The sequence below is a fragment of the Panthera tigris genome, chromosome B2 (assembly GCF_018350195.1).
Source record: "Panthera tigris isolate Pti1 chromosome B2, P.tigris_Pti1_mat1.1, whole genome shotgun sequence".
Taxonomy (NCBI): Eukaryota; Metazoa; Chordata; class Mammalia; order Carnivora; family Felidae; genus Panthera; species Panthera tigris.
The window spans coordinates 17,594,286-17,619,129 of record NC_056664.1 but is presented as its reverse complement, the minus strand read 5'-3'; the positions used below and the strand labels follow the sequence as shown (position 1 = coordinate 17,619,129).

Below are 24,844 nucleotides of genomic sequence, written 5' to 3'. Positions count from 1 at the left end.
GAAAACAATTCCATTTGTAACTGCACCAAAAAGAATACTTAGGAATAAACTTTACCAAGGAAGTGAAAGACCTATGCTCTGTAAAGTATAAAACACTGATAAAAGAAATTGAAGACACCACAAACAAATGAAAAGATATACCATTCTCATGGACTGGAGGAATAATATTGTGAGAATGTCTATATTACCCAAAGTAATCTACAGATTCAATGCAACCAACATTGAAAATGAAATACAACAGCATTTTCACACATCTCAGAACAAATAATCCTAAAGCTGCTATGGAACCACAGAAGACCTTCAATAGCCAAAGGAATCTTGAGAAAGAACAAAGCTGGAGGTATCACAATCCAATTTCAAAATATACTACAAAGCTACAGGAATCAAAAGAGTATGGTACTGGAACAAAAACAGACACAGACCAATGGAACAGAGCAGAAACCCCAGAAATGAATTCATGCTTATGTTGGTTAATTAGCCTATGACAAAAGAGGCAAGAATATACAGTGGGGAAAGACCATCTTTTCAATTAATGGTGCTAGGAAAACTGAACAGCTCCATGCAAAAGAATGAGGCCGGACCACTTTCTCACACCATACACAAAAAGAAACTCAAAATGGATTAAAGACCTGAATGGGAGACCCCAAACCATAAAATTCCTAAAAGAAAATATAGGCAGTAATTTCTTTGACATCGGCCTTAATAATATTGTTCTAGATCTGTCTCCTCAGGCAAGGGAAACAAAGGCAAAAAAACACTATATAAATAAAAAGCTTCTGCACAGTGAAGGAAACTATCAACACAACAAAAAGGCAACCTGCTGAATAGAAGACATTTGCAAATGATACATAAATAACATAAAATTCAACACCAAGAACCCCCCCCCCCAAATAATCCAATTAGAAAATGGGCAGAGGACCTACCTGAAAAGAAATTTTTCCAAAGAAGACAGACAGCTGGCCAGGACACATGAAAATATGCTCAACATCACTAATCAAATCAAGACCACAATGAGCTATCATCTTACGCCTGCCAGAATGGCTAGGATCAAAGAGACAAGAAATAACAAGTGTTGGAAAGCAAGTGGAGGAAAAGGAACCCTCTTGCACTGCTGTTGGGAATGCCAGCTGGTGTGGCCACTGTGGAAAACAGTATGGAGGTTCCTCAAACAATAAAAAATAGAACTACCATATGATCCACTGACTTCACTACCGGGTACATACCCAAAGGAAACGAAAACACTAATTCAAAAAGATATATGCGCCTTTTCTTTTTAACTACAACGTTATTTATAATAGTCAAAATATGGGAGCAACTCAAGTGTCCAGCAGTAGATATGCAGATAAAGAAGATAATGTGTATAAATACACAACAGAATATTACTCAGTCATAAAAAAAAAACACGAGATTTTGTCATTTGTGACAACATTGTAGGACCTAGAATGTTACGCTAAGTGAAATAAGTGTGACAGAGAAATACAAATACCACATGATTTCATGTGTATGTGGAAAAAAAAAAACACAAAGCAAATGAACAAAGAAAAGCAGAAACTGACCCATAAATGCAGAGAACTGGCGATAGCCAGAGGGATGGGGCATAGGAGATGGGCAAAATGGGTAAAAGCGAGTGGGAGACATAGGCCTCCAATTATGGGATAAATAAGTCACAGGGATGAAAGGTACAGCATGCTGAATATATATGGTCAATGAGAGTGTGCTACTGTTGCATGATGACAGACGGTAGCTATGCTTATGGTGAGCACAGCATAACGTACAGGTTTGTCGAATCACTACGTCGTACACCTGAAATTAATATAGCCTTGTGTATCAGCTATACTTCAAAAAAACAAAAAAAACAAAAAAACAGAGCAAGAGAGAGAGAGAAAACTTCTCTGTTTCCCAAGACTATTTTGATCCTAAGATCTGTTTTCTCTCAACAGTTAAGAAAAAAAAATTATATAAAAAAAAAAGAAGAAGAAGAAGGTATTCAGAAGACAGCCACACAGCTCTCTGGCAGAAAGATCCAGCCAGCCAGCCAGCGGGAAGAGCCAGTGTAGAGGCTCCACTGATTCTGCCAAAACGATCTCGTGAAAAAAAGAATACCCCATTTTGCAGGTGAGTAAACAGTGTCTCAGAGTGGTGCGATTAAGGGAACAGAACTAGTCAATAACAAAGCCAGGACTAGAAAGAAACCAGGTTTCTTGACTCTCGGTCCAGTGCTCTTCTTCTGTCTCGTACCTTTGTTCACCAGGCTAGAGGAAAGTGTTCTGTTTCCTGCAAAGCCCCGAATAAATGTAAGGTGTCACCACTGCTGCAGTTGTTGTTATTAGTACCATTCATTGGGTCCACTGATATTTCTTGAAAGGTAACTAAAGCTCAAAGAATAATTTCACTGTCCCTTCCCATGGTTGATTTTTCTCCTTCCTTTATCTGTGCATCTTTCCGTAGGTGGGTCATTTCAATAACAGATTTTCAGGTAAAGGAATTATGTATCTTTGGATATTTGATAATGGTGTGAAACCCAGGAATAAGAGAATGGAAGAATGTGAAGCCCAGCGCCTGGGCGGTCCTGGGCAGTAGAGAACTTACCTCTCTCCAGAGGCAGGAAGGAGGCACAAGGAATGGGAGCACAGCACAGGAAGGCAAGAGGGAAGCCTTGGAAATATATTAGGGCTAGAGCCCCCCACCTTTTATTTTATTTTAATGTTTATTCATTTTGAGAGATGGGGAGAGAGAGCATGAGTGGGGGAGGGGCAGAGAGAGACGGAGACATAGAATCCCAAGCAGGCTCCAAGCTGTCAGCACAGAGCCCGACACGGGGCTCGAACCCACGGACCGCGAGATCATGACCTGAGCCAAAGTCGGACGCTTAACTGACTGAGCCACCCGGGAGTCCCTAGAGCCCCCCCTACCTTTAAGCTACTAACTGAAAATGAAGCCTCTGGCCTTGAAATAATGGACCTCAAGGAAAAAGGTTAAAAACTAAGGGACCACAAAGGAGGAAACCTGTTAAAAAAAAAAAAAAAAAAAAGGCAAGACTAGTGGATAGGGGGTTGGAGAAGAGAGGAGACATAAAGATATTTTCAAGTAAAAATGTGAGATTCTACACGAAACCATACAAGGAGAGTGAGAATCAGATTTCAGACACAGTAGACTTGAGAGCTGGTGGAATTACTAACAGCCGAAGGGAACAGAGAGGACAGGGTGAAAGGCGAGTAGCTGACTTTTAGTAACACGAGGTTTAAGGTGGCAGTGCGATTCTCAGGAGCGGGGAGGGTCCGGCAGGTTAAGAGGGAAATTTGGAAGATGAGTATCATTTGGGGCTGTTTTGTCTGCACAGTAGCTTCTAACCACATGTGGCAAACCAGCACTTGAAATTGTGGCTAGCCTGAACTGAACGTGCTGTCGGCATAAAACACACAACCAGATTTTGAAGATTCCATGTGGGGGAAAAAAAAAAAAGAATGTAAAGTATCCAAATTTTTTTTACATGATTACATGTTGAAATAATATTTGCATGAATTAGGTTAACAAAATATATATTTTTTAAGTTTACTCATTTATTCTGAGAGAGAGAGAACCAGTGGGGAAGGGGCAGAGAGAGAGAGAGACAGACAGACAGACAGAGGGTCCAAAGCAGGCTCTGTGCTGACAGCAGAGTCTCTGATGCAGGGCTCAAACTCATGAACCGTGAGATTATGACTTGAGCTGAAGTAAGACGCTTAACCAACTGAGACATCCAGGCACCCCATAAATAAAATATATTACTAAAATTAATTTCACAGTTTTACTTTTTTAGTGTGACTACGAGAAAATTTAAAATTGCATATGCAGTTTGCATATTTCTACTGGACAGTGCTGATATAGAGCAATACTAGATACGTTTCAGAATCACGTAAAGGGACAAGAACGCTGAGGTGAATCACAGACACCATTCTGAGGTCTTTCAACCAGAAACAGTCAGATAGGGGAGAAAGAACGCATGTCATTATAAAAGATAATATTTTCTGAACACTCGAAGAACTACACTAGCCACATTTAATGTGTTATCTCATTTGTTCCTCCCAACAACCTTATGAAATGATACCATTCTTCTTTTTTTTTTTTTTTTTTTTTTACAAAAAAACAAAAACAAAACAAAAGAAAAAAACACTACGTTCTGAAGAAGCTAATCTGCCTAAGGTCACACAGTGAAATCTTGGTGTTGGGAGTTCAAATCCTTGACTGACCCCAGATCTCAAGGTCTAAATTGCCACACGAATTCCAAAACAATTTATACTTTGCAACTCTTAAATTGTTAGATTTTAAATGGTCATGTTGAAACTAACAATTTATTAGAATGGTCCATTGTCAGGAGTCAGCGACATACCAGTGATGTCCCAATTGGATAAAGGAAAAATACAAATGTGTAAAAATTTTTAACTTCAGAATTTTGCCGAGCTACTCATGTTGGCATATTTTCACCCTGTTTAGCTGCAATAAGAGATTACTGGTGCAAACTCTTGCCTCTTATCAACATCTACTCCTAAAAATCCAAAACTTTCAAGTTAGATGGTACATTGTCCAAGGGAGATGATCCTGGGCACGACCCTCAACAGAAGGGCCCTGTTTTCTGAATATAACTAAATATAGGATATGGAGCCACTTATATTTTAAACACCCTGTGGAGTATCTGACCCTCCCCAACGGTGATTACAATGTTTTGAAGGGATGAGTTATACAATTAAAAAAAAAAATGTTTTTTTAAGGGAGCTGGATTAAATTTCAACCGTTTGTTGAAGGAACAAAAATTTAGCTTACCCAACAGGATAATTTCTATGCCTTGAAAATGCTATCCTTTGAGGAATAGAAAGAAAAAAAAAAAAACGGCTTGATTTTTTTGACTGGAATCATTGCATAAAATCTCCTAGAAATATAAACTGGGATCAAAAGAATGAGGGGTCTTTCATGTATGTTTGGTGGTTGGATTTAATTTCAAAGACAGACTTATTCCTTCCTTTACATCTTTACTTTTTACTACCTATCTGGCCAAGACAGCAATTATAGAACCGCTAAACTTGAACAGTGATGGCTATAATAATCACATCATTTTCAGGAACTTGCCCATGTAAATTTTACTACGCAGTTTGGCTCAGATTGTAAAAACACATGTATCCAGGCTTAAAACAAAGGATTGCTATCCATTTACATTATAGAAATGGGAAAACAAAAGGAATTTGAAGGAAAAATATTTGCTTTGGAATAAGATTAATTAGCAGACCTCGTGATAGGCTGTTCATGTTGGACTTAGATCCAAAACAGTATCCTTCTGAACGGACCTACTAGTTTATTTTTGAATTTAACTCCCCCGCCCCCCCCCCCCCCCGGCCGAAACCTTCCCACTCACAGCATCATTTTTTTTTTTTTTGAAGTGTGAGGACTTGTACGTGGACATATATATAAAAAGATCTCCTCTGAAAACCCAAAGTTTCTGAAAAACACTTTCCTATAAAGGTAGTATCACAGTAGTATAGGGTAGTGTTTGTAACAGCTAGCCCTTTATTTCGGTTCTTTTAGATTAATTCCCATGACTCTTCCATCCAATTAAGGCGATATCCTTGGACTTGGGTCCTTACTCATTACAATTCATAATAATTTGTAACAAAGGCTCAGGCCCCCAAGGAGAGAGCCTGCTAGCACTAAAAATGCTTTGTCCTTCCCAGTGCAAAGGTGTTAAGAGCATGAAGTGATAGACCCAGGTATTGAGACGGCCAGCTATATTTTCATCATTGAGGGTCACCACGCTGAGTCCCTCCTTTCCAAGAGTACCCCTCCTCTCAAACTTCCCTTGAGATTCTCATCATTACAAGCGTCAACTGGATAATCCTTGTAACTGCCTTGCCGCTTCCCTTTTGTACATCACCATTAGCATACTGTTTTATTGGGTTAATTTCCTCTTCGATGTACCGAACACACACTATGTGCCAGGCACCGTTTAGGTACTAGAAATACAGCAGTGAACAAAAGGACAAAAATCTCTGCGCTGACACGTTCTAGTGGGGAACACGTTCAGTAAACAAGGTAAACAAAAGAGTGTGTTAAATAATACATGACGAAAAGAAAAAAAAAATGAAGCAAAAAGGGTAATATGAACTGTGATGGCTGGGGTAGGAAAGACCGAAATTTTAGACAAGAGTGGCCAGAGAAGGCTTCACGTACAATAAAGTAGATGGTATGCGCCTGAGAGGATAGAGAGAGCAAAATCTAGGACTGATCAGGGTCAGCAGGAGTGGGGAAAAGAAAGGAGATTAGCATATTTTAACATGCCCGGTAGTGGAGAAGAAACCATATGGAAACCACATCACTTTCTCTTTTTGTAGTCCCAGAAACAGGTTCTTCTGCCAAAACTCTCAGGCAGTTCACGGGATACGGCGGCACGGGGACACACACGGACACACGCACCCCTCTCTGTCCAGGAACAGAGCTTAATGGCCAGCAGAAAGCGTTAAGAATTCAGAGTCAAGTACTGGCCTGGGAAACCGGGAACGAGAGTAGTTGTCGGAAAGGACACACCAGGACCCCCGGCCACCCCACCCCACCCCATCCCCGTTTACAAAAGGAAACCTCCCCGACTCCGCGATGCAACCCCAGGGAGGCCGGGGCAAGCACGCAGACACACCCCCGGGATTGCAGGCACGGTGCAGGGAGGAGAGGAGGGACGGATTCAACCGTTAGAGACAAAACCCCAGAATTTCCCGAGGCAGGGTCGGCACCGCGCGAGGGAAAGGCCGTCCCCCACTCCAGGGGTCGAAGGCCGGGGGAAAGCAGGGTCCGGGGGACGAGCGGGAATGGCCGCCGCGGGAGCGGGGGCCGGTTTCGTCGGGCATCCCCGGCGCCCGGTCGGCCGCGTGCTTGCAACAGGGGGCTGGACGCGAGCGGGCGCCTCGAGGTGCCGGGGCGGGACCGCGGCCCCGGACAAAGATCCCGAGACCGCGGCCTCGACCCGGCCCGCGCGCCCCCAACCCAAACGTTCACCGCCCCCTCCCCAGGCCCGCCCGGCGCGACGGGTTCCAGCGGTCGAACCCGCAGCTCCCGCGCCGCCGCCCGCCCGGCCCCTTCCCGCCCAGTGCGTTGGTCGAGGAGAGAAAGGAGAAGGGCGCCGGCGGCGCGCGGCGCCCACTCACCATGATCCGCGGCGGCTGCGGCGCGGCGACTCCCGCGGGCGGCGATGCGCTGTCCAGGGTAGCCGGCGTCCCTCTGCCCCGCGCTGCCGCCGCGCCCGCTCTACTTACCCACGCCCACACCCACGCCCGGCGCGCGCACGCCCGCCCTCCTCCCCGCCCCCTCGGGCTCGCGCTGCTCCCGCGCGGCGCTCCGAGCTCCAGGGCCGTTTCGGGCGCCCGCCGCTCCCCGCCCCTTCCCTCGCCGGGGCCTCGCGGGCCGCGGCGCGAGGAGGGCGGCGGGGGCGGGGCGGGGGCAAGCGAGACGGAGACCCGGGCGGCCTCGCGCGCCCCCTCCCGGGCGCCCGGCTCCGCCCTCGCCGCCGCAGCGCCCCCTGCCGGGCGGGCGGCGATTTGCAGGCCCAGCCGGCGCCCGCCTCGTGGGATGGCCCAACGTTCGCAGAGACTCGGCGCGGACCCGCCGCCCGCCTCTGGCCGCTGCCCCCCCTCGCCCCCCCGGCGGCTGCGGCGGCTGCGGGGACCAGGGGGGCTGTAGAGGGCCAGGGCGCTGCGGGTCCTCTTAGTTGGACTCCGCGGTTTCAGGCACGCGTTAAAGGAGAATGGCCCGAGCCCGTGCAGGTTTGCGGGATGTGGGTGTTTTAGATCCAGGTCTATCGGTCGGGTTCTGTTTGGCATGAGGTCCGGAGTGGATCAGTCTGAGCCGGAGCCTCCTTGTCCCCCACGATGCTGTCTCCAGAGGGTCTTATTCCAAGGTCTTCTTAGCTAATGCCACCGATGGTTAGTTTAACCCTTAATTGTGAATAGAAAGTATGGCATCTTAGATCCTGAGCTTCTAATTTTTTAAAGTTTTTGTTGCCCGAGTGAACGATGCTGAGAAAGGTAGACTTGTGATTGCTACATGGCCTTTCCTCTGGTTTAGCGTTAAGAATGTGTGCTTGCTTTTTTTTATGTGGCCCATGCGGTAAACTGAAATGCAAGCAAAGGTGAATGTGTTTGTTGACAGTCAGGAACACCGTATCTGCATGTGCACAGAGGTACCTGCAAATACGCCTAGCATCCATACCTGAAGTGTTGCAGATGTATTTGCAATTTTGTAAAGCAGCAAAGTGAATAACCAAAGATGTCAGAGCTAACTCTTGTCGTATAATCACCTAGTATTTAGAGTTTCCTGTAATTGGAGTGTTAAACATCAGGTACATACTTGCTTATAAGAGGTGGGTAACTTTAGACCATGAACAGATAGGTATTTATTAACCAAGTCTTCTAAAATCTCACCATTGGTGGGCTCAGGAGTCAGCCCTGCCTCATACTGAGTGATACTGGTTTAGTTGCCTAACATCTCTGTGCTTCAGTTTCTTGATCTATAAAATGGAGGATAAAAATGGCACATTATATATTGTTGTTGGGATTGAATTAATATGCAAAGGCACCGGAAAAATGCCTGGTGCAAAAGTATTAATTATTGATTTTGTTATTGATCTGACACCTGTGAAAATCAGAAAGTGATATTCCTTTTAATGCTGGAATGTTTTTATAAAAAAATGTCTGTAGGGCTGAAACCAAATATACAATTTGATGCCGGTTCGATTCATTCATTCTCTTAATTCATTCAACACAATTGCATTTACAATTGCACCAAAAAGAATAAAATGCTTAGGAATATTGTACCCTGGAAGGGTAAAAGACTTGTACCCTGAAAACTACAAAACTGATGAAAGAAATTGAAAACAACAGAAGCCAATGGAAAGATATCCGTGCTCCTGGATTGGAAGAATTAATATTGTGAAAATGTCTGTATTATTGAATGCAATCCTCACCAAGCTATCAAGAGCATTTTTCACAGAACTAAAAGAAAGAATGCTAAAATTTGTGTGGAACCACAAAAGCCCCCAAATAGCCAAAGCAATCTTAAAGAAGAACAAAGCGTGAGGTATTACAATCCCAAATTCCAAGATATACAACAGAGGTGTAGTAACCAAAACGGTATGGTACTTGCACAAAAATAAACACAAGGGCCCCTGGGTGACTTGGTTAAGTGTCCAACTCTTGATTTAGGCTCAGGTCATGATCTTGCAGCTGGTGAGATTGAGCCCTGCATCAGGTCCCTGCATCAGGCTTTGCACTGATAGTACAAAGCCTGCTTGGGATTCTCTCTCTCTCTCCCTCTCTCTCTCTCAAAAGAAAATAACTTAAAGAAAATAGACACATATATCAGTGGAACAGAATAGGAAGCCTAGAAGTAAGCCCATTCAATAAATATTTGAGTACCTTTTATGCCAGGCTTTGTGGTATGAGCTGGAGATACAATAATGAACAAACAAACACAGCCCCTAACATTAGTTTTCAGAATCTTGTGATGATCCATATTATGATATCCAGGGACTAGAAGGAAATTCACTGAAATATTCACCAAATACTCAGAGTTCCCTCCCGCCCCCGATAACAGTAGTATGGGATAGTGTTTTTGGTATTTTTATTTCTCAGGCTTTTTTTTTACATGTATTATTTTATATTTTTAAAGCCATAAAAATAGCTTCTACATTCTTTGGGTATTGAACTGTAAAAATACCAGATCTGTATTTCACTGTATCATGAATCTGATGTGGTAGAATGGGAATTCTTTTTTTTTTAAGCTTATTTATTTATTTTTGAAAGAGAAAGAGAGAAGCAGAGAGAGAGAGAGAGAGAGAGAGAGAGAGAGAGGGAAAGAGAGAATCCTGAGCAGGCTCTTTGCCGACAGTGCAGACCCTGATGCGGGGCTCGATCTCCCAAACTGTGAGATCGTGACCTGAGCTGAAATCAAGAGTCAGACACTTATTCATCTGAGCCACCCAGGTGTCTGGAATGGAAATTGTTAACCTAGTGATTCTCAGACATTATTGTGTGTAAATTGCACCTGAGGCTTGAATCAACATCAGAGACCTGGGACCCATGCGGGGTCTCCGGTGAAGACCAGGAATACAAATTTTAAAAAGCATCACGAATGATACTGATGCAGGCAGGTGACCCATGGACCACATTTTGAGAACACAAGTCCATCAGGTGCTCCGGGAAAGCTTTAGTCTGTTTTTCTAACAGCTCTAAGGGAAAAAGACATGTGATAGCCAGTGTCTAAGCTCTGCTGTTTGCTGGCAGGAATTGTGCCATGGATGTCGTCTATACCTTGCAAAGCACGCCAGGTTAACACAGAAGGAACTCTAACACTTTATCTGCTGCTTCCCATTACCATTTAGCCAGGTAACTGTTACTTTACATTTGTTGTCTAAAAACGTAGCTAGAACCAGAAGGAGATCTAAAAAGTTACCTATGTCTGGGGCACCTGGGTAGCTCAGTTGGTTAAGCATCCAACTCTCGATTTTGGCTCAGGTCATGATCTCACCATTCATGGGTTTGAGCCCTGCGACAGGTTTTGCGCTGAGCAGGGAGCCTGCTTGGGATTCTCTCTCACTCTCTCCCTGCCCCTCCCCTACTCACGCTCTAAATAAATAAATAAATAAATAAATAAATAAACAAACATTTTTCAAAAGTTCCCTATATCGTATCTATTTCTTAAAATACTATTTTATGGCTTTCCTTGTCACTAAAACAAAGGAGACATCGTCATATGCAAGAGGGTATTTTTTTCCCCACCCATATCTCATTAAATAGAAAAGGAAGTGGTTCTACCTCTATAAACACAAAACTGGGAGGGTACCTTAACATTCTAATCAGAGGAAACACGAGAGTCCCCTCATTTATCTATCAATAAAAATATCTTAATATGCCATCAACATTCTTTTATAGGATTTTCTTCCTTTTATTTTTGCTCTCTTATATAGATTACACAAAAACTGGAATATACTTATGTTTCTTTAGCTGTAGGGCATGCCTACATGGAGCGTGTGCATCAGCTAAGGCACAACAATAACAGAATTGGAGCCTGATTATGCGTTAGGCACTGACATGAACACAGTGCTATAGGAAATGATCATTAGCATAATCTAAGAATCTTAAACCTAGGAATAGAGATCAGACTCCATATATATGTGTGTGTGTGTGTGTGTGTGTGTGTGTGTGTGTGTGTATGTATACATATATGCATATATATGCGTATATATACGTATGTGTGTATACATACATATATGTATATGTGTGTATATATATACATGTATTTTGCAGGTGAAGAAAGTCTATCTCAGAGAAGTTAGAGAAGACCAACAAGTAATAGGTCATAGTCCTAAAGCCTGATCTGCCCCCTGGTTCAATGTCCTCATTGTAACTACTGCCTCTCCAGCTCTAGCCTTCTAGTTCTCATCAAAATTATGAAGTGGGAAAAACTTTGTTTTCCATGAGTCTAATATTTTTGTGTGGTTTCATCTGAAGCATTCTTCCTTTGACACTTAGCACCACTGTATTTTATCCTAAGAAAAATACTCACTTATAATGTGCCTTTAACTTAATATAACGCCTTTCTCCACGGTTTTTGTATTTGTTACCTTGGATCAATCCAGGTAAGAAGAGTTTTATGTTGATTTAGTTAGACATATTTACTGAGTACCATGCTTCAGTACAATGTCCTAGAGCAGGGATCGGCACACTATAGCCACGGGCCAAATTTGACCAACTGCCTCTGTTTGTAAATAAAGTTTTATTAGAACACAGCCTTCCCCATACATTTACATATTGTCTATGGTGACTTTTGCACTAAAATGGCAGAGTTGAGTGATCGTGACAGAAACTGCATGGCCTGCGTTAACCTTAAAAACAAAACAGTTATTTTACCAGCAAAAAAAGGATTTATTCGGGAAGAGCAGACAATTGCAATTTCAGACACACAAGCTACAGCCAAATCACAGGTAAGTCCATCACAGGAGAGGAATGTTACTTTTATGGAGAAGAAGGAGGAAGTTGGGAAGGGTGTTTTGGTTTTTGTTTTTTTAATGTTTATTCCTGAGACAGAGAGAGACAGAACACGAGCAGGGGAGGGGCAGAGAGCGAGGGAGACACAGAATCCGAAGAAGGCTCCAGGCTCTGAGCTGTCAGCACAGAGCCGGATGTGGGCTCAAACTCACAAATGGTGAGATATGACCTGAGCCAGAGACGGATGCTCAAACCCAACTGAGACACCCAGGCGACCCTGAAAGCTGAAAATCCCCACACGTCTACGTGGCTCTTTACAAAAACATGTGGCGATCCCTGTAGGAGCAAGATACAATAAATAAGACCTTGAACAATATAGGTAGATCCTTTTCTCTTATGAAGCCTGTATTTTATAGGAATAACACAATAAACAAAATAATTTTAGAGAGAAAAATGTCATAAAGAAATGATACTATGGTAGAGAGTTGACTTGGTGGGAGGGATGCTTGAGATAAGATGGCTAGGAAAGTCCTCTCTAAGCAGATAGTATCTCAATGGCAGAACAAGCCAGCTATGGAGCCACAAGTAAATCTAGAGGAAGTCCCTCTAGGTGGAGAAAACAGCAAATGAAAATACCCTGAGAGAAAAACTGGGCTTGTTCGAGGATCAGGAAGGTGGCCGGAATGTCCAGAGGTGTGACTCAGGTGTTAGAGTTGTCAAGCCCATCACCACCTTCACCCACTCTTGTAGGTGGAGATCCGTATATTTGTTGACACCATGGCCATTAACCTCTGCCCTGCGGCCCTACCGTTGAGGATCTCAGCCCTAGGGAACCTGGTCCTGGAAGGACATTCTCAGATGATGTCTTCTGGTCAGCTGCAGACATCCCAGTTCAGGAAACCATGGTGGAGCCATTACTTTGTACTCGTACAGCCACTTAACTTTTATCTTTTGTCTTTTTGTTATGCTCCTTCAATTGATCTTATTTACTTGAGGCATTCGTTCACATTTTGTCTTTACCATTGTCTTTAAAATATACTGGTTCTGTTCAACTGCATTTATTTCCTTTGAATATTCTTTTAAAAAGCTCTTTTATGAATGTCAAATAGCACAGGCATAAGGTGAGAGTGCCTATTTCACAAGGAAGGGGAGTTGTGCCAAGGCAATAGCCTTTCCAACACACATCATAGAGTGGCTGTTTCTACCTCGGGTGTACCTTCCATGATTAACCCCAGACAGCAGTCCCCCAGCCTCTTTTTGTTGCAAACCTACCCCATACTTAACATGAAGCCTAGAAATCAATTGAGGAAAGAGAGAAATTGCTGATTAAAACCCAACCATTCAGGGGCTCAACCTGGGTGGCTCAGTCGGTTGAGTGTCCAACTCTTGACTTTGGCTCACGGTCCCACGACTATGGCATCAGGCCCCAAGTTGGCTCTGTGCTGAGTGTGGAACTTTCTTGAGATTCTCTCTCTTTCTCTCTCTGCCTCTGCCTCTCTCCCCTGTTTTTGTGCTCTCGCTCTCTCTCAAAATAAATAAATAAGCTTAAAAGATAGCTGATCTATAAGAAATCATTTTTACATTATTGTAAATGATTGAGATGTTAACAATGTGAATGTCATAATGGTAAAATTTGCACGAACAGATAAAATGCGTTAGACCCCTCCCCTGACTTTGCTTTATCTTAGACTGATTTGCCCTGCACATTCTTTCTCTTCTCTTCCTGAAAAAAAAGATTTTCAATACTAAAACCATATACGCCAACAAAAAACTCTACCCAAAAATATTGATTCCGCCTAAATGAAAGCAGAAGTTGAATGGTTTGAGATGACAGGGGAATAAAAAATAGCTAGAGGAGTAGAGTTTTATTAGAAATTAGCTAGCGCGTTGTTATATCTGTTCTAGTTCGTATTCAGTGAGGATACAAGATAGTAATTCCCAAATAGTGAACATTTTATTTGACCAGTGTATTGGTGAATGGGTCTTCTAGATGGGATAGAAATGAAGAATCTAAATGAGGTGCAGATGCTTGAAGAGCCTCTTACCTGACCCAGATGTCAACCACGTGCATCACTACAACCCAAGCAACTTCTTCAACATCTGGGAAACAGACCAAAGGGATCCTAAGATTCATCGGGAAGCTATTGCAGGCAGCCTCAGCTTATGACCTCATCATTCTTTTAGCTCAAGTGTGGTATTTGCAGGTAACTATCGGGTATCTAATATAAACCATGCCAAATGACTGACAACAGTAGATGAGGAAACTGGGGTCTAAAGAACGGAATTAGTGTACCGAGGTCACATAGGCAGTCGGGAAGTGGGGAAGCCAGGATGCAATCTGAAGCCTGTTGGATTCTTTCTCTGACACCATGCTGTGTTGAATAACCCTATCTTTGAGAATCCTGATAAATTTGGCAGAGAAACTCACTTTCTGGGGTTCAGAAGAGGAGATGAAGTGTAAACTTTATGGCAATTTGATTTTTTTTAATTACGAAAATTTTCAAACATCTACAAAAGGAGACAGAATAATAATGAATGTCGATGCATCCCTCACTCATCTTTAAAAATTATTTATGCATGGCCAGTCTTGTTTCATCTATGCCCCTACCTATTTCTCCCCGTTCTATAATTTTGGGTTTTTTTTTCTATTATTTTCAAGCAAATCCCAGATATAATCATTTGTCTGTAAATATTGCTTTTTTTTTTAAGTTAATTTATTTTTGAGAGTGAAGGGGGGAGGGGCAGAAAGAGGGAGAGAGAAAATCCCATGCAGGCTCCATGCTGTCAGTGCAAAGCCTGACCAGGGACGCAATCTCACAAACCATGAAATCAAGACCTGAGAGGAAATCAAGAGTTGGACGCTTGACCGACTGAGACCCCCAGGTGCCCCTGTCTGTAAATATTTCAGTATGTATCACTGGAGACAAGAAATCTTTTAAAAACCACGCACAATCACAAACCCATCGTGATATGTTAAACATTAACCATAATTTCTTAGTGGCATTAATTACAGACACTGAATGTGCAAATTTCCCAAATTTGTCTTCACATTGCAATTGGTTGATGTATCTTTAAGTCTCTTTAATCTCCACTCTCCCCCTCTATCTCTTTTCATTTTCTGGCAATTTGTTTGTACAGTAGAATTTCCCACAGTGTGGATTTTTTTTTTTTTTACAGCATCCCCAGGGTACAGTTTAGCATGTGCTTCTGACCTCTGTGTTTTTGTAAAATGATAATCGTAGCTAGCTCTGGAGGCTTGTTCAGACTCAAGTTAGAAATTTTTGGCAAGACTGCTTCAGAGATAATAGCGTGTGTTTCCATCAGGAGGCACATGATATCCAATCGTGGCTCCTTTTGTGATGCTTTGGCACCCGTGGTTGATGCCAAGTGTTTACATCCAGTCATTCATTAGGGTTTGCGAAATTGTGATAATCTAGTTCTGTCATTCCTTCTTCGTTTATTAGCTAGGATACTTCCAGAAATTTGCCCATATATGCTCTTTGATTACCTATGGTTGCATTTGCATGGGAAAGACGAAATAAACCCCAATGTTTCTAGCAGCACTTTCAGCCATAGCCAAATTATGGAAAGCACCTAAATGTCCATCAACTGACAAATGACTAAAGAAGATGTGGTTTATGTACATAATGGAATACTACTTGGCAATGAGAAAGAATGAAATCTGGCCATTTGTAGCAATGTCGATGGAACTAGAGGGTATTATGCTAAGTGAAATAAGTCAGGCAGAGAAAGATAGATACCATATGTTTTCACTCATATGTGGATCCTGAGAAACTTAACAGAAGACTATGGGGGAGGGGAAGGGAGAAAAAGAAAGTTACAGAGAGGGAGGGAGGCAAACTATAAGAGACTCTTAAATACTGAGAACAAACTGAGGGTTGATGGGGGGTGGTGGGGAAGAGGGAAACAGGGGTGATGGGCATTGAGGAGGGCACCTGTTGGCATGAGCACTGGGTGCTGTATGGAAACCAATTTGACAATAAATTATATTTAATATAAAATAAAATAATAAAGTAAGGAAAAGTCAAAAAATAAAAAAATTAAAAAAATAAAATTTTACAGTGAAGAGCTGGTTCCCTAGCAATGTAAAAATTCAGAGAGAGTTCAAAATTTGGACATGGAGATAAGTTAAGAATGCATAGCATTTGGAAATACTCATGCTAGCCACAGTGTCAACAAGGCCACCTTAACTATTGTTGCCCAACTTGCTTTTTTAAATATATACCATGTTCTATCTTAACTAGAGTGGCTTTCAAGGATTTCTTTATTTATATAAGCTCTGAAAAGGAAAAAAATTAACAGGAGACTTTAACGGGATTGATCCTTTCCAAGGGAAGAGGTCAGAATGCAAGAGAATGAGTCACGGGAGAATTTTTTAAATAGTATTTGGTTCTACCATTAAATTAGTTGGATAGAAAAGTATATAAGGCAATAATCTTGATTCTAATTGGTCCCCACTCTAACTAGTTCTGTTAAAGATAATTAGCAATTACTTTAGTTCTACAAATACTTCAGCTTATATCAGAATTTGCCTTAAACTGTGAAATTCAACTGTCTTTTTAGCTTCTGTCACATAGCACACATTCAATTAATATTTAATATACACTTCCCTTCCCCGCTTTTTTCATGACTATATGCCACCTAGGGTTTCTGTGACATTCTAATAAGAATCTGATTAGATTCAAAGGCCTTTGAAAAATATAGTTTTATTATTGGCTAATAGAAATGCAGTTTCTGAGCATACAATATCATTTATATAAGCAATATCATGAAAAAATGTGACATTACTTTGTTGAGGCCTGCACCAGGCCAGCGCTGAAGTGTTTACCAAAACAATGGAAGACATATTTCTAGCTATCCTATATTAAGCATGATGGCTGCGTTAGGAGTCAGGGTTTTGCACGTTCTGGCATTATCTCCCCATTTCTGATGGAGGACCTTAACATTGTACTAGCAGCGAAGAAACCCTGCCTGAGCCAGTGCCCATGGGATCTGTTGAGTTCTAATATTGGCTGCAATTCACTGAACTAGGAAAACTTACATATGTGACAGCATGAGATAAGTCTAGCCAGCAAGTGTGTGGCCCAGAAATTTTACCAATGAAGTAGATAAAATTTAGCTCTTTTGCATTTCTATTTTTTGCTCTTAAAAATACACATACTTCAATTCATGTGTACCTGTGCTGATCGTCCTTTCCATAGTGCAACTGAATGAAGCATGGCTATGTGTCCAATAGAACTTGTGCTCACCTGCTTTTTATGTGAAGGTCTACAGCTTTAAAAGGCAATACACCAATAGCTAAAATTCCTGGTGCATCGATTTATATCATTTCTAATAAACCAAAGTCACTACATTCTTAACTTTGATACATAGTAGTCATTAAGGACCCTATATGTGGAGGATGGCCTCTTTTACCGTATGGAGGACTCATTCTGCTCCCCACCAACCCTCACTCTCACCTCCAAACTATCTAGCAGGTACTGAACTTGTAAAATGAACTTCTGCCAACGACTATACATAATTTCATCATCCAGACTAAGCTGTATTCAGTAACCAGACTACCTCCCAGAACAGAAGCATGCCCTTTCATAAGACTACTCAGAGCATAAGAATAAACACAAAGGCCTGACCACCTTTTGAATTCCTTAAACAAATAGTTTCAAACAAACTGATATCCTTTGGAACAGGCTGAGTTAACAGGTCAATAGCCTTTACTTCAGGAAAAAGAAAAAAACAAGAAAAAAAAACACATTTTAATGAGATTACTCAAGATCCTTGATTCTGCCAGAAGATAGGTTGCAAATCAATATTTAAAATATGAAATAGTAGAGACCAAGGGAGAAGTACATAGTCTCAGAGACCTCTAAAGGACATCTAAGAAAGTCTTCATGAAAAGAAGGTAATAGCAACTTTTAATTCTTAGCTTAAATGAGGAGAGCCGAGGAAATAAACTGTTAGCTTTGAAAGAAGACAGCAACGCTTACTATGTGTCTTCTGGGACACGTTGTAAGGGTCATTAATGGACGTCCATCTACACTCTGTCTAGTAGCATTATCTTGACCCACTGATACCAATCAAAAGCCTAATTGAGAGAGAGATTTTTTTAATGGAAATTTGTCATTTTTGTAGTCTTATTCAAATAGTCTCTATCCATTCCTGTATTAAGCCAGATCTTTAGAAAGCTGAAGACATGGACCAAATCAAATTGGCCCCGCTAAATTGTTTGACTCAAATGAAGTTGGTATGATAGCATCATTTTGTATTAGGAAATGCCACAGGAAACAGCCCTATGAATACTTTATTGTGTTTATCTTAAAGTAGCTGACTTTTATTGATTGATTGATTGATTGATTGATTGATTGATTTAGAGCGTGTGAGCAGGGGAGAGGGACAGAGGGACAGAGAGAGGGATAATCGCTAGCAGGCTCCACCCTGAGTGTGGAGCCTGACCCAGGGCTCGATCCTGTGACCTTGGGATCATGAACTGAGCTGAAATCAAGAGTCGGATACTCAACCGACTGAGCTACCCAGGCACCCCAAAGTAGCTAACTTTTCAAGTTTATTTATTTTGAGAGATCGAGACAGAGAGTGTGAGTTGGGGAGGGACAGAGGGACGGGGGAGAGAGAATTGCAGGCAGGCTCCGTACTGTCAGCACAGAGCCTGACGCAGGGTTTGAACTAATGAACTGTGAGATCACGACCTGAGCCAAAACCAAGAGTCCAAGGCTTACCTGACTGAGTCACCCAGGAGCCCCCCAAAGTAATTGACTTTTAAAAAACTATTTTTTCTGCTAGAAGGGTCCAGAGATAAAGATACTTACAACATACTTTTCTCTGGCTTTAGTGTATATGTTGGTACTAGAATAATCTTCACTTAATCTAGTTAATAATCATCAACATGAATTTTAAGGAGTTAATCAGCAAATGCATTCAGGAAAGCCAAGACTCATTCATTCATTCATTCATTCATCCATCCATTCAACGCATTTCCTGAGCCATTTCATGGTGTATTTGCCACATTCATGCCTTCTTTAGTAAAGAATCTCTTCAAATCTTTTGCCCATTTTTTACTGCATTGTTTGTTTTGTTATTGATGAGTTTTGACAGTTTTCCATATATTCTGGATATAAACCCTTTATCATATATGTACAGTACAATATTTTATTCTATCTATCCTATGGCTTCTTTTTTCTGTTTTCAACAATGCTTTTCAAAGAGAAGAAATCTCAGTTTTGATGAAGTCCAAGTTATTCTTTTATGAACTGTGCTTTCGGTATTGTAGATAAGAAATATTTGCCTTCCCAGAGTCACAAAGATTTTCCCCTTTATTTTCTTCTGGGAATTTTGTAGTGTTCTATAGTGTCACAGTTTACATTTAGGTTGATGTGGTTCATTTTTAGTAAGTTTTTATATTTGGTGCAAGAGATAAGTCAAAGTTCTTTTTTCTTTTCTTTTCCCTTTTTTTTTTTTTTTTTTGGTATGTGGATGTCTAATAGTTCCAGCACCATTTGTTGAAAAGATCATCCTTTTTTTTTCTTTTGAAGTTGCCCTTGCTCCTGTGTCAAAAATCAATTGGCCATATATGTGTGGGTAAGCATCTGGACTTTCCCTTCTGTTCTGTTGTGGTGTGTTTACCTTTTCACCAATATCAGACTGTCTTGATTGCCGTTTCTTTAGAGTAAGTTTTGAAATCAAGTTTTGAAAGTTTTCCACTCTCTTTCTCAAAATTGTTTCGGCTATTTCAGCTCCTTTGCTTTCCCATATAAATTTTTAGAATAAGCTTATTAATGTTACACCAAAATTCTGGCAGAATGTTTGACTGGGACTCTGTTGAATTTGTAGATCAGTTTGGGGAGAATTGACACCTTAATAATATTAAGTTTTTCTATCATGAAGTAGTATTTCGTTTCATTTATTTAGATCTTCTTTGACTTTATTCATCAATGCTTTGTAGTTTCAAGCATATCTTACATGTATTTCATTAGATTTATAACTAAGTATTTAATGTTTTTTTGTTCTATCATAAATGATTTTTTAAAATTTCAATTTATGGGTTGCCTGGGTGGCTCAGTCGGTTGAGTGTCCGACTTCGGCTCAGGTCATGATCTCGCAGTTCGTGAGTTCCAGCCGCACGTCGGGCTCTGTGCTGACAGCTCAGAGCCTGGAGCCTGCTTCAGATCCTGTGTCTCCCTCTCTCTCTGCCCCTTCCCAGCTCATGCTCTGTCTCTCTCTGTCTCCCAAAAATGAATAAACGTTAAAAAAAATTTAAAAATAAAAAAATAAAAAATAAAATTTCAATTTATGGTTGTTTGTTGCTAGTATATAGAATTACCATTGATTTTTGTGCATTGACATTGTATCTTGTAACCTTACTAAACTTATTAGTTCTAGAAGCTTTTTTTGTAGCTTCCTTGAGATTTTCTACATATATGATCATGTCACCTGTGAAGAGAGGCAGCTGTATTTCTTCCTTTTTATCCATATTCCTTTTATTTCCTTTTCTTGATTTATTATACTGACTAGGACCTCCAATATAATGTTGAATAGGAGTATGACAGCGGAAGTCCATTCCTTGTTCCTGATATCAGGGGTAAAGCTTTCAGTCTTTTGCTATTAAGTATAATGATGGTTGTTGGGGTTTTTGTAGATGTTCCCTATTAAGCTGAGGAAATTCTCTCTTTTCTTAGTTTGCTGAGAATTGTTTTCTATTATTATTATAAGTGGATGTCAAATTTGATAGTTTTGGCATGTTTATTGACATAATAACATAATTTTTCCTTCTTTAAATCTGTTGATATGGTACATTTTATTGATTAATTTTTGAATGTTGAATTAACTTCAATTTCCTGGATAAAGTTTTTTCGGTCTTATATTGCTAATATTTTGTTGAGGATTTTTTTTTTTTTATATCTCTGTTTTTGAGCGTTATTAGTCTATTGTTTTCTTCTAATGTCTTAGTCTGGTTTTGGTATCAGAATCAAGTTGGCTCAATAAATAAGTTGGGATGTCCTCCCTTCTTTTCTTTAAATTTTTAAAAAATATTTATTTATTTTCAAAGGAGAGAGTCAGAGCATGAGTGGAGGAGGGGCAGAGAGAGAGAGAGAGAGAGAGAGAGAATCTGAAGCAGGCTCCAGGCTCTGAGATGTCAGCACAGAGCCCAACACGGGGCTTGAACTCACCAATAGCAAGATCATGACCTGAGCCTAAGTCGGACGCTCAACCAACTGAGCCACCCAGGCGCCCCCCTCCCATCTTTTCTATTTTCTGGAGAAATTTGTGATTTTAGAACTGATACTATTGTTCTTTAAAATGTTTTGTAGTATATAACATTGAACTCATCTGAGCCCAAAGTTTTCCTTCTTAGAAAAATTTCCAATGTGAATTCAATTTCTTTAAGACCTAGGACCATTCAGATCATTTATTTTTATTTGAGTGAGCTTTGATAATTTGTGTCATTCAAAAAATTTGTCCATTTTATCTAAATTGTCAAGTCTGTGGGCATAATTTTATACATGATCATATTTCCTTATTGTTCCTTAAATGTTTGTAGGATCTGTAGTGATGTTCTTTCTTTCATTCCTAATATTGGTAATCTGAGTCCTCTCCTATATCCATGATTAGTTTGGCTAGAAATTTATCAGTATTATTGAACTTTTCAAAGAATCACCTTTTGGTTTCACTATTTCACTGCTGTTTTTTCTGTTTTCAATTTCACTGATTTCTGCTCTTCTTTCATTATTTCCCTCCTTCTCTTGTTTTGAGTTAATTTACTTTTCTTTCCCAATTCCTTACGGTAGAAACTTAGATTATTGACTTAAGTTTTCTTCTTTTCTGATATCAGCATATACGGCATAGTTTTTCCTCTAAGCATTGCTTTAGCTATATCCCATACATTTTGATATGTTGTTATTTCATTTTTATTTGATTCAAAATATTTTCTACTTTCCCTGTGATTTCCTCTTTCACCCATATATTGTTTAGTAATATTCCATTTCCAAAGATTTGGAGGTTTTCCAGATTTCTCTTTGTTATGGATTGTAGTTTAATTCTGCTACGGCTAGAAAACATACTACATATGGTTTTTTAATTCTTTTAAATTTGTGGAAACATTTCAGAATATAAATCTATTCAGTTAGCCTGGCATCTGGCCTATCTTGGTGAAAATGTTCCGCATGTACTTGAAAACAATGTGCATTCTGTCATTTTGGGTGGGATATTGGCTTTACCCAATGTCAGGTAAGCAAACTGGTTCACAGTATTCTGTATCCTATATAATTAGGTTCCCCTAATCTTTTATTTATCACAGGCTACCTTCAAATAATACTCTACTGCTTCTCACATAGTATAAGAATGTTATGACTATATGCTTCCAACTCCCCATTTCTATCCTTCATGCTGTGATTGGCATACATTTTTCTTTTATATGCCACAATTCTACAGTCCACTGATACTATTTTTCTTTAAGTAATCAATTATCTTTCAGCACAATTAAAGACAAAATGTCAAGAAGAGAGTTAAAATGGTGGAGAAGTAGGGGATCTACATTTTCCTCATCCTTCAAACACAGCTGTACTAAGGCCAGATCACTTGGAACACCCAGGAAATAGATCTGCAGAGAAGCAGAAGGATCTCCACAGTTGGAGGGAGAAAGCTTGGCAGAATGGAGGTGCATGTATGTGAGCTGGGGGAGATAAAACAGTGGGGCTAAGGAAGAAAGGGAACCCTTTCTGTGGAAAGACAACAGGGAGAGAAAGAGAGAGTTGTGAAAGTGTGGCATCAGCACAAGAGGAAATCTCTCTGGACCATGGAATAGAGAGGGAGAAGTTCTGAGTGTATATATTCTTTTCTGCAAACAGCCTTTGGAGCTGAAACGCTGAGGTTTTGGAAACACTATTTTCTTCCAAGCGGAGCTGCAGTGCACACTCCTGGGGAGGAAGAAGCTATCCTGAGTGCATAGCATGGTGTAGCAATCTCCAGGGTATGGTGAAAGAGAACAGTCCTCTTCCTAGAGTACTTTGGGAGAGGGTTTATTACCTCCCCAAGGCAAAAGTCCCTGCAGTTGCCAAAGGTGTTTCATCAGCAGGGTGGAGGGGGTCTACTCCAGAGGAGGGGAGTGGATCTGCACCTTGCCAGGTCCTTTAAGACTTCAGGTTTTGAATCCCAGCCAATCACCAAGGGGAAGGTGCAGGGAATTGTGGTGCAGGGCAAGCTGATTGCCCTTGCTATTCTGTGAGGGCTGCCTGAATAGAAAGAGTTGAGATCCTCAGTCCGGGGAGGAGAGATGGGGGGCGCCATTTTTCCCTCAACACCAACGTGATGGGACTTCAGAGAGCAGCAAAGTAGCCCCTGGTGGAGGAGGGACACACTTATACCAACCCCCAACCCCGTGTGCCTGGCAACTGCTTATCTACTGGAGCAAGACTAACTGTCCCAACACACCCAGCGTCTCTTCCAGGTCAGCACAGCCACCACCGCAGGAACCAATAGACAACTCTTTATTTTTCTTTTTCTCCTCCCTCTTCTTTTTTTTCTTTTGGAATCATGCTCATGGTTTATGACTTTTTTTGGTCATTTCTTATTATATAGTTTTAACTTTTTGATCAGACTTTTTTTATTCTATTCTTTCTTCTTCTTTTCTCTTTGCTTCTATTCTTTTTTCCTTCTTTCTTTTCCTTTCTCCTTCCTTGGAGTCAGCCTTATTGTTTTTTGATATTCTGTTTGTTTGTTTTTTTCTCCCCTTTCCATTTTCTCTTTTTAGGGGCTAGCCCTCTTTCTTCCCCGCCCCCCCCCAAGGTTACTTCAACAAACAAATAAAAGCACACCTAGTTAAAGATCCAAACACTCAACCACTACAAGCAAGGAGGAGCCCGGCAGAGGACTGACCAGTGGGATAGAGCAGCCAAAACACAACAGCAGAGTGTATACCACATACACTAGAAACACTTCCTGAGGTGCCAGGCCCTTGACAGTGTATGACCCCTTTTTAATATGGTAGTACTGTCAGGTGCAGGGCACATAACACACTTACAAAACGTGCAAAAGACAGAAACCTAGCCAAAATGATCAGACAGAGGAATTCTCCCCAAAAGAAAGGTCAAGAAGAAATCACAGGCAGAGACTTGCTCAAAACAGATATAAACAGTATATCTGAACAAGAATTTAGAACAAAAGTCATAAGACTAGTAGCTGCGCTTGAATAAAGCATGGAAGACACCTGAGAAACCCTTGCTGCAGAGATCAAAGACCTAAGAACTAGTCAGGATGAAGTCAGAAATGCTAGAGCTGAGATGCAAAATAAACTAGTACAGTGAGAGTAAGGATGGAAGAAGCAGATGAGAGAACAGGTGAAATAGAAGATAAAATTATGGAAAATAATGAAGCTGAAAAAAATAGGGAAAGGAGATTATGAGGTCATGAGGAGAGAATTAGAGAACTAAGTGATTCCATGAAACAAAACAATATCCATACCATAGGAGTTACAGAAGAAGAGTGAGAAAAAGGAGCAGAAGTTTTATTTGAACATATAGCTGAGAACTTCCCTAATCTGAGGAAGGAAACAGGCATCCATGTCCTAGAGGCACAGAGAACTCCCTTCAAAATCAACAAAAACAGGTCAACACCATGACCTATCATAGTGAAACTGGAAAAATACAAAGATAAAGAGAAAATTCTGAAAGCATCTAGGTACAAAAGGTTCTTAACCTACAAGGTTAGACACATAAGGTTAGTAGGAGACCTGTCCACTGGAACTTGGCAGGCCAGAAGGGAGGTGGCAGGAAATATTCAATGTGCTTAATAGGAAAAATGTGCAGCCAAGCATCCTT

The 24,844-nt window shown here is 40.9% G+C and overlaps 1 protein-coding gene across 1 annotated transcript in view; it reads right to left on the bottom strand.

The window, feature by feature from the left end:
- Positions 1-7,280, bottom strand: part of ELOVL2 (ELOVL fatty acid elongase 2) — a 63,807-nt gene extending 56,527 nt beyond the window's left edge. Inside the window, exon 1 of the mRNA XM_042985724.1 lies at positions 7,164-7,280. Within this exon, the coding sequence (XP_042841658.1) occupies positions 7,164-7,166 (3 nt within the window). The 5' untranslated portion in view covers positions 7,167-7,280. The remainder of the gene's footprint in view (positions 1-7,163) is intronic.
- Positions 7,281-24,844: the final 17,564 nt, after the last annotated feature.